At 42.8% G+C, this 17,080-nt stretch overlaps 1 protein-coding gene across 1 annotated transcript in view; it reads right to left on the minus strand.

The window, feature by feature from the left end:
* Positions 1-17,080, minus strand: part of LOC308082002 (dedicator of cytokinesis protein 3-like) — a gene marked incomplete at its 3' end in the record, with an annotated part of 230,792 nt that overhangs the window by 6,594 nt on the left and 207,118 nt on the right. Inside the window, 12 exon segments of the mRNA XM_080423612.1 lie at positions 1,254-1,363; positions 1,837-1,953; positions 2,330-2,413; positions 2,741-2,920; positions 3,727-3,813; positions 4,417-4,583; positions 5,565-5,706; positions 5,901-6,005; positions 7,113-7,199; positions 8,249-8,397; positions 10,253-10,346; positions 15,055-15,115. Coding sequence (XP_080279738.1) covers positions 1,254-1,363; positions 1,837-1,953; positions 2,330-2,413; positions 2,741-2,920; positions 3,727-3,813; positions 4,417-4,583; positions 5,565-5,706; positions 5,901-6,005; positions 7,113-7,199; positions 8,249-8,397; positions 10,253-10,346; positions 15,055-15,115 — 1,383 coding nt within the window.

Here is a 17,080-nt window from a genome sequence, read left to right on the forward strand (position 1 = left end):
AGACAGACAGACAGACAGACAGACAGACAGACAGACAGACAGACAGACAGACAGACAGACAGACAGACAGACAGACAGACAGACAGACAGACAGACAGACAGACAGACAGACAGACAGACAGACAGACAGACAGACAGACAGACAGACAGACAGACAGATAGACAGACAGACAGACACATAGACAGACAGACAGACAGACAGACAGACAGATAGACAGACAGACAGACAGACAGACAGACAGACAGACAGACAGACAGACAGACAGACAGACAGACAGACAGACAGACAGACAGACAGACAGACAGACAGAGATGTCCATGTGTGAAGCGTGATGGCGTGATGATGACATCATCAGTGAGTGTGAAGTATGGCATGGTGCAAAGGATTGTGGGAAAGGCTTTTGGTCCTCAGAGTGAGGGTCCGGGGACCCCCACGGGTCCCTGAGGGGGGTTCAAGGGGTTCCCCAGCTAGAATAATATTGTGTCATCACAGTTACAGTGTATTGTGGAATCACAGCCATATCCTACCATGCTTACACTGGTGTGTACATTTCCTGATGGTGTGTGTTACACTGTTGTGTAATGTAACCATGTGATGTGTACATGGAAGACGGGTAACCATGTCCTTTACTTGCTCTTTACTTACTCTGTTACAACAAGTATAAGTCCGGAATAAGTATACAAAAGTATTGGTATCAAAATGTACTTTAAGTACCAAAAGTAGAAAGTACTCATTATGCAGAATGTTGCATTTCACAAGTTTTCAAATGTATAAAATGTAAAAAAAAATCTTTTGAAAATAGCTGATCTACAAGCTCACAATGCGTCGCGATGCAACGCATTGTGGGCTTGTAGATCGGCTATTATCAAATGGCCGAAATGTATATAGGGCTGAAGTGGTTAATGTATGTATTGTAATACTAATCTGTTTAAGCTCTATACATTCTGAACTTGTTTGGATTCAAGCACTGAGACACTAGGAACAGAAAAATATTTGGGCCCTTATAATGTATTTTATAAATGTGAACTCAAATTAAGACATTTAAATGTGTGTGTGTGTGTGTGTGTGCGTGCGTGCGTGCGAATGCGCGCGTGTGTGTGTGTGTGTGTGTGTGTGTGTGTGTGTGTGTGTGTGTGTGTGTGTGTGTGTGTGTGTGTGTGTGTGTGTGTGTGTGTGTGTGTGTGTGTGTGTGTGTGTGTGTGTGTGTGTGTGTGTGTGTGTGTGTGTGTGTGTGTGTGTGTGTTACACTGACCTGTGTCTGTGCATGAGTTTGAAGCTCTCAGGGCTCATTGGACTGTGAGAGGCCAGGATCCCTCTGGGAGTGTTGGCTCCTGAACCAGCTTTATCGAAACCAGGGAGACTCTGGAACACAAGTGAATATTCACACATGTGCATGTGCATGTGCATGTGCATGTGCATGTGCATGTGCATGTGCATGTGCATGTGCATGTGCATGTGCATGTGCATGTGCATGTGCATGTGCATGTGCATGTGCATGTGCATGTGCATGTGCATGTGCATGTGCATGTGCATGAGTGAGGGTCTAACACAGTGGTTTCCAACTGCTGGGATGTGAGGATATTGCTGTATAATACAATATAGTATATCTGGAGTGGTGGGAGGTGCTCTCCCTATTTTTCCATTGAGAAATGTATAGAATAGATCCTGGTGTTGGGCAGAACATCTACCCGTTGACAATGTCAATTAAGTTATTTGAAGCAAGACGGTACACCGAATAGAATAGAATAGAATAGAATAGAATAGAATAGAATAGAATAGAATAGAATAGAATAGCATAATCCATCAACGGTGTAGTAGTTTCCACCAGCACTCACATGGCAGAGGCTACTCCTCATCATCTGGAACTGATCAATCAGCTTCTTGTGCAGGGGACGCATTTCTGGGTGCACCAGCTTCTCGTGTACTGCCAGGCCTACGCCCAGGATGTGAACCTGTGGAAGGAAGAGAGATGATGATGACAACTTCTCGTTCTCCACTCCACTAGAGCGAGTTTTCTATTCTATTTGATTTTTTACCTCTTTCTCATATTATTTGACAACTTGGCCAATGTTTGATACGTTTTTATAGCATAGTTTTTTGGTTACTTTTGATGCAGTAATGGTCTTATTTTTTGTTTCATTTCCTACTTGAGAGGAGCAAACTATGGAGCACATCATTGAAGTTTGTCCTCTCCAAAGACTGAAAGCTAGGAGGATTAGTCATCCTCCATACAGCAGACCAGGAGGCGACTGCTTGGCTTAAGGAATTTGCATTCGCTAAATAAATATACACATGACCACAGACTGTAGGCTTGTGTCTCTATCTTACCTGCTCCTGCATGAGGTCTTTTAGTTGGGTGATCTTATCGGTGTCTTCAGGGTGACTGGTGATATATTCCTTGTCAAAGAACGCCTGTGGACAAGTAGTCACATGATTAGAAGACCAACAATGTAGTGGTCGACCGATTGCTGCTCCATCTGAAATGCATTCACAGATCACACTGTGTCAACTCGTTTCTTTATTTGTGTGTGCTTTGTATTTTTGTGTACACAAATAAAGAAATCAAATCGTCCAAAACTGTTTCTTTTCAGGATTCAAATTCAACAGCATCAAAAGTAGTACTGTAGATCTACAAGCTCAAAAAATGTCACGCAGTTCAAACAAAAACAGTTTGAATATGGATATAAGAGGTTTCTGCACCGACAGTGACGATATCAAACGTGTGTGTGTTATGCTCACCTCCTGGTACCGGGCGATGCCTCCATTGACGGCGGCATCGATGACTCCGTTGAGCGTCATGCTGAGGAGGTTGATGTTGCCATGGAGCTGTTTGTGTTGGTACTGGCTGATCAGCGTCCTCAACTCCTGGTTCTTGTTCTCCACCACGTAGGTGGCGTTCTCCAACGGGCTCACCTCCACCTGATACGCAGATACACATGATGAGATAAGAGATGAAAGGCTGCCCGCTGGGGGGGACTGAGGTACTTCTAAAATAAAGATGGCTGACTGATAAACACAAGCACCGTCTCCTGAATATGTCTTAATATCGCATGGTGTCAGAAGTGGGATCCCAACCCACACGCAACACAACTGGAATATTCAGTGTTTCCATAAACCATTATGTGTGAGTGTGTGCATCCATCCGTGCTGTGTGTGTGTGTGTGTGTGTGTGTGTGTGTGTGTGTGTGTGTGTGTGTGTGTGTGTGTGTGTGTGTACAGTATGTGTGTGTGTGTGCGTGCGTGCGTTTGTATTACTATACTAAACACAAGAAAAAAAGTTGTTGTTTTATGGTTAAAAAAATATTTTTAGAGATGTGTGTGTAGGATTATGACATTTAGAGGTTAGGTTTTAGGATTGGAATTAAAGTTAAACATAATTTATACTTAGTTGCATAACAGTGTCATGCACCAAAAAAATTGCTGATCTATTAATTGTTCAGCTTTAGGCGTACGGTAAAACATTGGCAAAATGTATCAAAAATAACATTCATAAAATTGCTATTTTTAATAATTAGAAAAATTTGAAAACATCGCTGTCCAAAAAAAGTATTGGTATACAAACGTGTGTGTGTGTGTGTGTGTGTGTGTGTGTGTGTGTGTGTGTGTGTGTGTGTGTGTGTGTGTGTGTGTGTGTGTGTGTGTGTGTGTGTGTGTGTGTGTGTGTGTGTGTGTGTGTGTGTGTGTGTGTGTGTGTGTGTGTGTCTGTGTGCGTGTGTAGTACTCACCAGCTCTCTCTTCTCCACCTCAAACCAACGGGAGATGCCAGGCAGAGGGTGGCTGAGGATCAGAGTGGTTCTCTCTATCCAGAGACTCTGGAAGACACACATATAAATGGATGGATTAATATACATAAATGTATATAACGTATGCCTTTGTAAATGTAATGCATTTACACTGCTCCACATCGTTAACATCACAAATGATGTGATCAGATATAATGGAAAAACACCAGTGACTGTATCTAGAATCAGGTTGCTCTGCAAGGGATAATCAATGGGGAGTGGGTCATTATTGAGAAATAAACCCTGACTGGGTGATTAGACCCCAACTCGATAGCCGAGGGGTCTAATCACCCTGAAGGGGTTTATTTCTCAATAATGACCCGCTCCCCACTTACTTAATATTACGAAAGAAAGAGGAAACATTGTGAAAATAGCCCGATCTACAAGCTCACAACGCCTCGCAGTGTGAAGCGTTGTGAGCTTGTAGTTTGCCCATTTTCACAACACTTATCTGTGGAACCGAGTCAAACTAAATGTAATGCCTACAATTCCAAGTGCTTGTCAGGGTGGGGGGTCTCCCAGTTCAAAAATGATTATTTTGGGGGGTCGCAACCTTAAAGGTTTGGGAACCCTTGCTATACCATATTCTGTGAAAGCAGAAGAGTGCTTTCATTCACCCCCTCCTAACCTAACCTTGAACTCGTTGTCTCTGTCTTTGGATCCCTTATGGAACGGGCGGTCGTAACGGAACCTCCGCACGTTGTTGACTCGGTAGAAGCTCTTGATGCGGTCGGGAACGCGGTCCATCTGGAGGACACTCACGCTCTCGGGTACGGGCGCCACCGCGTAGATCTGCAGGTCTGACCGGTGGATGGATAGTCAAGGAAATAATAACCCAACAATGGATAATAATAACCATGAGATACAACACACAACACAACACAACACAACACCAACAACACATATCGGCCATAATATGTCTATTGAGAAAGAGCTACTGCAACGTAATACAAGAAAAAGAAAGGTGAATAATATACAACATGCAAGTATAATCTATGTAGCCAGTGATTTATATTTTCAAAGACGCACAGCAGCAGCATTAAGGACAGATAAAGGCGAACGTGACGTCCAGCAAAAAATATTGAGTCATTTCAATTCATTTATTGTCCCATTTCACAAGTTTTCAAAAAATAAACTTTGGAAAATAGCAGATCTACAAGCTCACAATGCGTCGTATCGCGATGCATTGTGAGCTTGCCTTATTTTCAAATGGCCGAAATGTATATAGGGCAACATCTACAAAGTAAACAGTGACTAAAGTTTTCAAATAATTGTAGTGGAGTAAAAGTACAATATTTGCCTCTGAGATGTAGTGGAGTAGAAATAAAATAACAGAACATTTGAAATACTCCAGATAAGTAAAAATACCTCAAAACTGTACTTAAGTAGAGTACTTGGTTCCTTTACACCACTGCTCGTGAATTACTGCCCTGCCTGCCCACTTGCCCAGTCTTTTGTTAAGCAATATCAGTCAGTCGCCTATAATCACCGCAGTTTGTGACGTTCCACAACAGTATGGACACGTTTGGAGCAGTTTGTGACGTTCCACAACAGTATGGACACGTTTGGAATAGTTGTCGGGGGGAGGTGATTTGCTCCCCTTCCATCTATCGTTAAGCAGAGACGTCGGGCGGGGCAAAGCGTTTTTGTGCCACGTTTCGAGCTTGTAGATCTGCTACTTTTGCTGCTTTTTAATTTGAATCCTGAAAAGTGACAGTTTTGGACATATGAGGTTTTCAGAGACGATATACAACTCTTCTCTTTTAGTTTCAGAAGGATACACTGTGCATCACACTGATGGATGGCCTCATCAGGCTGGTTGGGATGCTGCATTGCAATGGCTTGTGGGAATTCTCCCAGCATCCTTTGCTGGAAGGCCTCTAGTCTCTCGTAGTCATGGCCCCGACACACAAACTCCTTATTCTGGTAGAAGCAAAAAGTAGTTAACATAGCATCATAATCCTTTTAACGACCTCATTCCATTTGTATATGTTGGCTATATGTTGGCTAACACAAACTTTCTTTTCTGGGGGTCTCTCTTGCACAAATACATATCAATTTGGGGGTCCTTGACATGAAAATGTTTGAGAACCACTGAATCAATCAAAGTAACTCACTCTGAGGAAGAAGGGGAACTTGCGTCCATAGAAACCCACTCTGAAGAACTCTGGCTCCAGTCTCTGCTGCTCCATGATGTTATCATAGTACGCTGCCTCCATTTTCTACACACACACACACACACACACACACACACACACACACACACACACACACACACACACACACACACACACACACACACACACACACACACACGGCCGTTTTTAAGCATAGGCAAGCTAGGCAAATGCCTATGTGCTTTCATAGGGCCGTTTTTTTTCCATTACTTTTTTCATATTTTTCTAATACTTTTTTGGGAAAAGGAAAATAATAAAATACAATAAACAAATGTTGGTAAAATTAATGAAAGTAATCGAAAAAAAACTTTAGGAGGGCACTATGAGTCACCAGAACCAAGGATGCGTGTTTTCAACTACAAATGCAGTTGTAGTTGCAAGTTACAATGGGTTTGTATAGGAAGAGGGCGTGTCTGATATAATGAATATCAAATATCTAAAAACTGAATCAATGAACTTAAAAACTGTCTGGGGTGCTCACAAAAGCCTGAGTAGACGATAAAATGAAATTTAAATATCCCTGTAAGAGTATACTAGTTGGTTCCATATTGATCCCAGCTGGAAACCAATCGATTGCTCATTAAATATAACACATGCTCTGAACACGCACGCGGCCCACCCATCTGACCACGGCAGCCCCATTCATCAGATGGGTGTGTGGGCCGCGAACAATTTTCAAGTGGACCCTGATCCATAAAGGGTTGGCAACCACTGATTTAGACCATTGGTTCTCAAAGTGGGGTCCTTGACAGATCTACAAGCTTGATCTACAAGCTCACAGCGCGTCACTTTGTGACGTGACGCGCTGTGAGCTTGTAGATCTGCTATTTTTGAAAAGTATTGAAAACTTTGGAATAATTTTGAATAATTTTGATTTTTTAAAAATACACATCTTCTCTTCTGGGGGTCTCCCTGGCACAAAACATTTTCAGATGGGGGGTCCCTGGCCAAATACACATCAATTTGGGGGGGTCCTTGGCACGAAAAAGTTTGAGAACCGCAGGTCTAATTTCTGCTCCATAGTACGACGGTATTGCTTGGCGGTGTGGAAGATTTCTTCTCCTTGGGTTGAGTGGCACCGCTGTGTGATGGAGTATATATACAGTAAATGAAGCTTTATGAGAGAATATATAGGAACAGATATGGACTCACTCTTATCCAGCTGAGACTCTGGTAATCATAGAGAGATTCATACTGGAACGCCAACTCCCTGCACAGAGGTATACCATACTCCCAACACTGCAACACACACACACACACACACACACACACACACACACACACACACACACACACACACACACACACACACACACACACACACACACACACACACACACACACACACACACACACACACACATTATTAGTTCGTGCATGTACACACTACATTTCACTACATTTCACTACATTTCTTATGCTAGAAATTCCATACAAAATATGACACGTTATGAATTTGTAAAGGGTTGAAGACACACCTTGACCTCATATAAGATGTATAAAACTCAAATCAGTCATGACCCAGGGGTATACTTGTATAATGAATATGGAGATAAGAGGTTTCTGATGTACAAGATGGGGTCTAATAACAGTGTGGATCTCAGGCATCATGTGGCCAGTCTATGATGATAGTCATCTATGATGTCGTATGATTGTCGGGCAGAAACCTCTTATCTCCATATTTTAACTTTTTGTGTTTCGTAAATTAACGCCCTACTTTATCATACTACAGCGTCACACAGAACCATCAAAAGTAGCACATCTACAAGCTTGAAATGCGGCGCGTTTGAACAGGTTTGACCCATTTCTTTTTTGAACGGAGGACCAACCCCCGACTTGATAATTATGTATTATTGTCATATTTACACTCCGTTTTCAGGTCTGATATTTAGGTGAATGACAGACGAAGTATTTGACGATTCATTTTTTATCAAAATGTAATTACATTTGGGGGTTCCAGGGGGTCCCCAGCAAAAGTAGTTAACATCACAATCATTTTAACCACTTTATCAATTTATATGTTGGCTATTCAAAAATAGCAGATCTGCAAGCTCGCAGTGTGGCACAAAGTGCTATTTCTTTTAAATAAAAGACGTTTAGATTTTTTTTAATTATTTTTTTTTTTACATAAATCTTCTCTTCTAGGGGGATCTTTTCAGATGAGGGGGGGGGGGGGGTCCGGGCCAAATACATATCAATTTGGGGGTCCTTGACATGAAAAAGTTTGAGAAGCACTGCCCATATACAGTATGTAGCCTACTGTATGTATGTGTGTGTATGTTTCATACCTTGCCCTTGTTGAAGTAATGTATGACCTTGCGACAGAGCCCCTCCTTGCGGTGCCATTCGCTCTGAGCGGGGTAATGGAGGAACTCTCTGAGAGGCCTGTCCTCCCACTGCAGCAGCTCCCAGTACAACAACAGAGTGAACGCAGCCTCTGTGGGACACATTTTGTAAAGCACCTTTAAAAAACAATGTTTTTCGTGCGGTGCTGTGCAACGGACCACAATATAAACAATCGCGCTAAAACAAGTTAAAGCGAGTCGAAACAAGGCACATGCTGTAAGAGCAATAACACATCAAGAAAATAAAGCACCACATAGACCTGCACAAGTGAGTCAGGTAAAAACTACATACGACAAAATGCTTACGAAACAAATGTGTTTTTAACAAGCTCTTAAAACCGTCAACTGACTGACATTGTGTGTGTGTGTGTGTGTGTGTGTGTGTGTGTGTGTGTGTGTGTGTGTGTGTGTGTGTGTGTGTGTGTGTGTGTGTGTGTGTGTGTGTGTGTGTGTGTGTGTGTGTGTGTGTGTGTGTGTGTGTGTGTGTGTGTATGTGTGTGTGTGTGTGTGTGTGTGTGTGTGTATGTGTTTGTATTACTATACTTGTGAGGGTCAAATGTCTTAGCCTGGGATCCAGAATGCTTTGCTATGTGTGTGTGTGTGTGTGTGTGTGTGTGTGTGTGTGTGTGTGTGTGTGTGTGTGTGTGTGTGTGTGTGTGTGTGTGTGTGTGTGTGTGTGTGTGTGTGTGTGTGTGTGTGTATGTGTGTGTGTGTGTGTGTGTATGTGTTTGTATTACTATACTTGCGAGGGTCAAATGTCTTAGCCTGGGATCCAGAATGCTTTGCTATGTTCGGCGGATTTTGTTTCTCACTCCAGACTGAGAAGCGAAGTGAGAAAAAAAAATCAGCCGAACGTAGTGAATCAGGCTGAATCCCAGGCTACAAATGTCTCCCCACAAGTATAGTAGTAGAATTAGAGAAATAGACATGGTGAGGAACCATTTACCTGGTCCTCACAAGAGAAATGGTTGCTTTATGGTTGAAACATGGGCCCTCATTTATCAACGGAGCGTATAAACCAGCTTATATTTTTCCATATATTCGGCCGTACACCAACGTCGAAGTCACATTTATCAATAAATCCTACACAGCCAATACTGGCGTACATCAGGTCGGAGCTTTGATAAATCTCACGTCTGAAAACGAGCGTCATTTAAATAACACGCCCTTAAATATTCTGGAAAAAATAGGTGCTAGAAAAAAACACAAAAGACAATCAGTGAGTTGGGATTAAGGTGTAAAAATGTGGTGGTGCTTGTCCTTGATGATACGCTGGGCTTTGACTACACACTGCTTTTTGTACAGTTCCTGGAGCGCTTGGGAGCTCGCCTCCCATTATGCGCTCTGCCAATCGCACTACTTGGTGTAGGCTGATCTTTTCTCGGGCAGTACAGTTCCCATACCAGGCCGTAACACAGCCTGATAGAACGCCCTCAACTGAGCTGTTCTAGTACAGCCTGAGGATGCGGTGTCCTATTCCGAACTTCTTCAGGCGGCGGAGTCAGTACAGTCGCTGCTGAGCCTTTTTGTGTGGTGTGTGTCTCCCAGCACTAAACAGTCTATCGGACAACACAGTGGCCATGGAATTCACGTAGCACTATGTGTCCTTGCGTGTTTGTGTGTATGTTTGTATGTGTGTGTGTGTGTGTGTGTGTGTGTGTGTGTGTGTGTGTGTGTGTGTGTGTGTGTGTGTGTGTGTGTGTGTGTGTGTGTGTGTGTGTGTGTGTGTGTGTGTGTGTGTGTGTGTGTGTGGCACACTCGAAGCAGGGAGGAAAACCTAACTTCCATTGTTTTTAGGTGCTATGCATCGTCTATAGAGAAAAAAAGTTAAGCCGTGAATGCAAGCAGCGGGCGGAATGCGCTACGGCACGCTGTTTCCATGGAAACTGTTCTTGGGACTTAATTGCAATGCTCGTCTCTTGTTTGCGTGCGCGCCCGATAGTATACCTGTGTAGTTCTCTGCCTGCAGATGCATGTCGCACAGTTTGTGGATGTAGCGGATGTACATCTCCTCTTTGTTGATCTCAGACTTGTAGAAGTTCTGGAAAAAACACAACGACACAAAATATGGAATGACTTAACAAGCAACAACATTAGCCTCCATTGTACGATTCTAAAGATGTGCATGTCAGAAACCGATACCGATAATAAGGGGGGTATAAGAAAGACTCAGCCATAGTAACCAGAAAAGATTCAAAAGTCATGAGGGGAAAAAAAAAAGAGTCTGGTGTGCTCGGAAGTCCAAAAAACGTATGATGAAGGAGCTCTTTGGTTGGGGGACTCAAAACGTCCAGCAAAGGGGGAAAAAAACAGGGGCACTCTTCTGGTGAAAAAGTTAAACAGCCTTTATTAACACATTGAGTGCCAAAAACGTAATGTTACGTTTTTGCAAATACACCCGTGGAGTGCCAAAAAGCCCAAAAAACGTAAATCTATGTGAAATCAATCTTTTTGTTTTTTTCATTTTTATCCACAAGGGGGGGGCTAGCGCAACCCTGGAATCAACCATGAACACTCTAAGAAGTAAGGGACAGATGGATCACCGTGCCAAAAAATCTGGCTCCCATCCGCTTCCATTCTATTTCCTTGTTAAAAACCTAGATCTCCATAACTTTTTACAGTAGGCAAAACGAGTCATTCTCGATGCGCGATCGCTCTGCAATGGTCACTCGCATGAGACATGTCGTTGTTCCAGGCTTTAGCCAGGACCATCGTGCACCCTGCACACATGAATTGTTTTTCATGGATTGCTCGTCGTAGAGTCTACAGCTTTAAACAGCACAGCGCAGCGCAGCGCAGCGCAGCGCAGCGCAGCGCAACGCAACGGTGAGATTTCTGGCACCGAACGTAATCTGTTATTATAAAATTCGGGCACCGAATGTGTTAAGGTGGCTATTTCATCATTGAATTGAACCCATTAAAACCGGGAAAGCATCTGTGTCATTTTAGATTCATCTGTGTCATATTAGAAAAATAGCAGATTACAAGCTCACAGCGTGTCACTTCGTGCCATGCTGCGAGCTTGTACATCTGCTATTTTAGAATTTTGAATTACGACAAAGTTTGAGAACTACTGTATAAGGTATTTTGTAGAATCGGCCTCAGGTCTTAATGGGTCACAGTTTTTAACTCAATTCGATGATGGGAGCGCCAATGGAGAGAGAGAGGGCTGCTCCCGTGTGAGTTCCACAACATCGTCAGGTTATTTCCTTTTTTAGTATTTTTTAGCCTTTCTTTTTTTATCTACACCGTCGGGAGTATAAGGAGTTATGACAGATAAGCACTTTTGGACATTAGCACAGCGATCACACAGCTAATTTCAGACTTTTGTTGTCAAAAAGGCGGGGCCATCAGCAGCACCAGCGGAGGATACCAGCCTTCTAACCATCTGGGAGAACGACGTGTGCAAAGCCTTCACACGGGTCAACATCCAGAAGGCGGCGGGACCTGATGGGATTCCAGGCCAGGTCCTTAAAGCATGCGCAGACCAGATGGCGTTTTTTTTTTGCTGACATCTTCAACCGCTCCCTCTCCCAAGCTGCGGTCCCTGCAGGTTTCAAAATGTCAACCATTGTGCCCATCCCCCAAAAGACCTAAAGTGACATGCCTGAATGACTGCAGACCTGTCGCTCTCATGACTCCAACACCATCATAAAGTACGCAGATGACACGATAGGGATAGGTCGAATCGTCAACAATGACGAGTCTGACTATAGAGATGAGATCAACTCACTGGAACTCTGGTGCCGGGAGAACAACCTCGCCCTTAACGTGGACAAGACCAAGGAGCTGATCGTGGACTTCAGGAGGCCGCCGAGAGATCATGCGCCCATCCTCATCGATGGCGCTGCAGTGGAAAGGGTCAGCGAGTTCAAGTTCCTCTGAGTACACATCGAGGAGGAGCTCAAATGGGAGACACACACCACACAAAAAGGCTCAGCAGCGACTGTACTGACTCCGCCGCCTGAAGAAGTTCGGAATAGGACACAGCATCCTCAGGCTGTACTAGAACAGCCCAGTTGAGGGCGTTCTATCAGGCTGTGTTACGGCCTGGTATGGGAACTGTACTGCCCGAGAAAAGATCAGCCTACACCAAGTAGTGCGATTGGCAGAGCGCATAATGGGAGGCGAGCTCCCAAGCGCTCCAGGAACTGTACAAAAAGCAGTGTGTAGTCAAAGCCCAGCGTATCATCAAGGACAAGCACCACCACATTTTTACACCTTAATCCCAACTCACTGATTGTCTTTTGTGTTTTTTTCTAGCACCTTAACTAATGTCCATAAGTATATAATGCACAGTATACATCTGCTGCTATGCTCACGCACCTTTATATCTTATCTCAGGGACCTTGTGTAAATATGTAGATCATTTGTTAGTTTTTTTCCATTTTTTTCTTGTTTCATCTCCTTCCCCCCTCCCCCTCCCTTTCTTTCTTCTATATAATCTATTTAAATAACAATACGATGGGAACTATGCACAAAAACAAATTTCACCCACTTCTTTACTCTTTAAACCTGTGATGTGACAATAAAGCTGATTCTGAGTTCGGGTTGGGCGCCACCTGTCAGCAGTGAGTGTTGAGCAGGAGGAGTAGGACGAAAGTTTTTTGTGGACTTTGTTTTAATTGTTGTTGTTAGTCATGGCTGCCAGTTCCCACCTGATGTCGTGCGGGAGTTCCAACTGCTCCAGACCATACTGAATAACTGCTAGCTTGCATATCGTCTTCAGGCTAGGACTTACGTCTAAGATGTACAGGTCACCAGCGGGTGTGTTTAATCCATTGCCTTTATATCCTAAGAGGGTGATGCGATCTCCCACCATGCAACAGCTCGAATGATACATCTGAGACGGCCCTTTCCCCTTGGGCTCAACCTTCTTCCAGGATAAAGTCTCTGGGTTGAGTTTCCACATATTGAAGTTCGGGTTCCAGTTGATGTACAGCTCTCCTTTGTAGGCAAAGGCTGAATGACCGGAGGCTCCTCTGAAAGGAAGCTGTGCTGAGGGCCTGCTCAGCCAGCAGTTGTTCTTTGTGTCAAACACTCTGAAAAAGTCAAGGTAGGAGCCCCCACAGCCCCCACATACAAACATCATCGTCCCGATGATGGTGGCAGAGTGACGTGATGAAGCAGGTGGTGGAGTGCCTCTGGTGTTAATTAAAGACCAGACCATGGTGCTGGTGTCCAACTTGTACATGTCATTATGGTATCCAGACAGCGCCTTGAATCCTCCATGGACATACATGACCTTCCCCAGGACACAGGCTGAGTGGTCCTTTCTCGCCTCTGGAACAGTCCCCGAAATCGGGGGGTTGAACCATCTGTGGGAGTCGACATCAAATGCAAAAATCATGTTGCAGTAAGGATACCCTCCCCAGATGTAGATGATATATTCTATCAGCACAGCTGTGTAGCCATAGCGCTTGGAAGGAACCTCAAGGGGACGTTCTCCTCTTCCAGTCGTCACTAGGGGCAACTTCATCCACCGTAAAGGCACTGTGTTGAAGACATACACTTCAATCTGTGGTATCAAAATGTTGCCATAATCGAGGCATTCAAAGGAGTACACCTTGTGCTCCACAGCAACAGCAGCAATATAACTAAATATATAAGACTTATAGCCCTTTGTTCCTCCACTCAGATGCAGCGTCCAGCAGTACATTTCTCACACTGTAGTTGAAGTCTTGCTCTGTAAAAGTAGAGTCCTGCTGTGTGGTGCACTGTTGCTTATATATTTGTTCAGTGGCTCACAAAGTTTGACAAATCCACAATGCCGACGAGTTGGGTTGGCCAATCAAGGAAGCCGATGACTGTTGATAGTGAATTGAATCGCCAGCGCAATCACAGTCCAGGCACGTTCTAGTAGTCTTCCACGCTACACAGCAGACAATCTGTTCAGAAGTGTTGTAATTTTCAGAGGTTACCACAACTAGCTGGATTTGTTGCTAAATGACATTTCTTTTAGTTGACATGTCATTTTAAAGGACATGGTAATGATGATGACATTGTGATGTCATTGCATGATGTCACTCAAACGGTCTTCCGTTTGGAAGGTGTCAACATGACGTTAAAACAAGTCATTAAACATATTAACCCTGACCTCCCTATTTTCGGCATTACATTATAGCCCAAGATTTTCATTTTTACACATTTTCAAAGCAGATTATGTCAAAATGCTGTGTTGTGAGCTTGTATATCAGTTATTTATGCTCTTTTTGAACAATGGTTACAATTACAAATAGGGCTGAACTGGTTAATGTAGGGAGCACAGCTGTAGCCATGTGTGTACAGACAGTGGCGGAAGAAAGTACTCGGACATTTTACTTAAGTAATGGAGAAATAGAAAGTAGTAGTCCTGCATTCAAAATTGGACTTGAGTAAAAGTACAAAAGGATTGGCATCAAAATTACTGTGTGAACAGTAACAATTTCTTTGCTTTCTTTGATCTTTGATCTCCTTTCCCCCTTGCCCCCCCCCCCCGTTCTTCTTCCCTTTCTTTTTTCTATGGAAATAACAATACGATGGGAACTATGCACGACAATGAATTTCACCCACTTTTTTACATCTGTAAACCTGTGATGTGACAATAAAGCTGATTCTGATTAAATAGTAGCCACCTTAATAAAGGCTCTTTAACTCTTTCACCAGAAGATTGCCATGTTTTTTTGTCATCTTGTAAAGCCACATTTTTATACTCAGTAGTATAATGGTGTCGCTTGCCGAAAACAAATAAATAGTATAAGAGTTTTCACCAGAAGGTTAACGGTGCAACCAATCTTCTTGTTTTCAGTCTCGTCTCCCTTCATACAGTCCCTGTGGAATAGAAAGAGGACACAGTTATGTTTTGCAACAAGAATGTCTGGTTTACAACCATTGGCCCAAACCATGCGTGTCCTGAACCCTAGCAGGGCATAGCAGTGGTGGCCATTTTCTAGTTCCACTCCAAAAAAGCCCATAGAGATTTCATATATCAATTATTTTAAGCCATCCAGGGTCCTGGTGAATCATGACCACAAAACATTTTATTCTGTGAAAAAAGATTTTTTTAAATGGCAAAACAAAGGGTATTTATTAAATATAGTATATCATATAATTAAATATTCAAAAAAAAAAATCACATAATAAAATGTTTTATGGTCATGATTCACCAGGACCCTGGATGGCTTGATTCTAGGCTTAAAGGATCTACACCATGAATTAAAAAAAATATATATATATTTAATATCATATTGTTTATGTCCCTCAAACGTTTTTCAAAAGATTTGAGCCTAAATCAAGCCTCAGATATACTCATTCCAACTAACTTCTCTCTGGCTTATAAAGCACTTTCACCTGCAATACCACATTGTCCTGTTTGGCACGGGGCGCTATTGAGCCAGTTTGTATGCATGTAATCTCCTGGTTCTGTGTGGAAAAAGTAAAAAAAATAAATAAGAAAAAATAAATAAACTGAAAAACGGGAGGGATTGTACCCTGACGTGACGTGACGTCAGGGTGCAAATCAGTTTGGCCTGTTTTGAGACCAATTTACAGAAAACCCCAGATTTGCTGTGAAAGCCTGAGTGTTCAAACTGGGGTATTTTTGGGGATAGAAGAGAGGTAGGGGAGACCAAAAACACACAAAAAATAAGAAAAAGTTTAAATTCATGGTGTAGTCCCTTTAACATAATTGATATAAATATTTTTGGAAATCTCTATGCGAAAAATGCATGGACTATTTTTTGGTGGAACCAGAAAATGGTCGCCACTGCTATGCCCTATAGGGCATATAGAGCACCGAAGTCTGACGTAAATTACACATCCTAGGTTTGTCTACCTGGTTCGCGGTTTTCCACCCCCATTCTGAATCCCCATAGACGTATTTAATATCGCGTCAAATAAGAACTGTGTTCCAAAAATAAACAAATGACCCTGGCGGTTTTACTCTTATGGATATGAATTATCAACTGACGGTGAGAAAACGCTAATGTTACTTCCGCCGAATTAGTTAAATTTTCGCCAGAAACAGACTGTATCAAATATAAGTGACTGACTATCATAAACGATACAGAACCTCCTCCCTGACAATATCGCCGATACAGTTTGTTTATTTTTGGACCACAATTCTTATATGAGACGATTCTATGATGACCCAATGTTATTCTCCATAGCGAAATTACTTTACGAACCTGGGGATGAACGAGTGACGTCAGGACTTCTGTACTCTATTGTGGTGCCAAACCCATTCATTTTCCCCATAGAGATTTCCAAACATATTTATATACATTATTTTAAGCCTGGAACCAAGCCATCCTGGTGAATCATGACCATGAAACATTTGATTCTGTGTAAAAAAATATCAAGTATTTGACCACAAAATGGCCACCACTGCTATGCCCTATTCTGAGGTGAATTCTCGGTTAAAATACCTCCATATTTTTGCTGTTTTGTTTTACTATTTTTAAAAACATTTTCAAATAGTTCAACTAGACGATCTACAATCGACACGTTGTGAGCTTGTAGATTGGCTATTTGAACTATTTGAAAATGTTTTTAAAAATAGTAAAAAATGTCAAAGAAGTTTAGGGATAATGGGTAAGGCACCGGTGAAAATAGGGCCCTGCATCCATATAAGCTTGAATGCCGGCTATTTTTGGCATCGAGATTTGGTGTAGAGGGGGAAAAAAGGAGTGGCCCAAGTATAGTGCCCAAAACGGTTACCTTTCTGGATTCAAATTCAAAAACATCGAAAGTAGCAGATCCAGGCCCGGACCGCTGGCGTAGCAGTCCGGGCACCTA

Source organism: Gymnoscopelus braueri (assembly GCF_963280865.1).
Source record: "Gymnoscopelus braueri genome assembly, chromosome: 3".
Lineage (NCBI taxonomy): Eukaryota > Metazoa > Chordata > Actinopteri > Myctophiformes > Myctophidae > Gymnoscopelus > Gymnoscopelus braueri.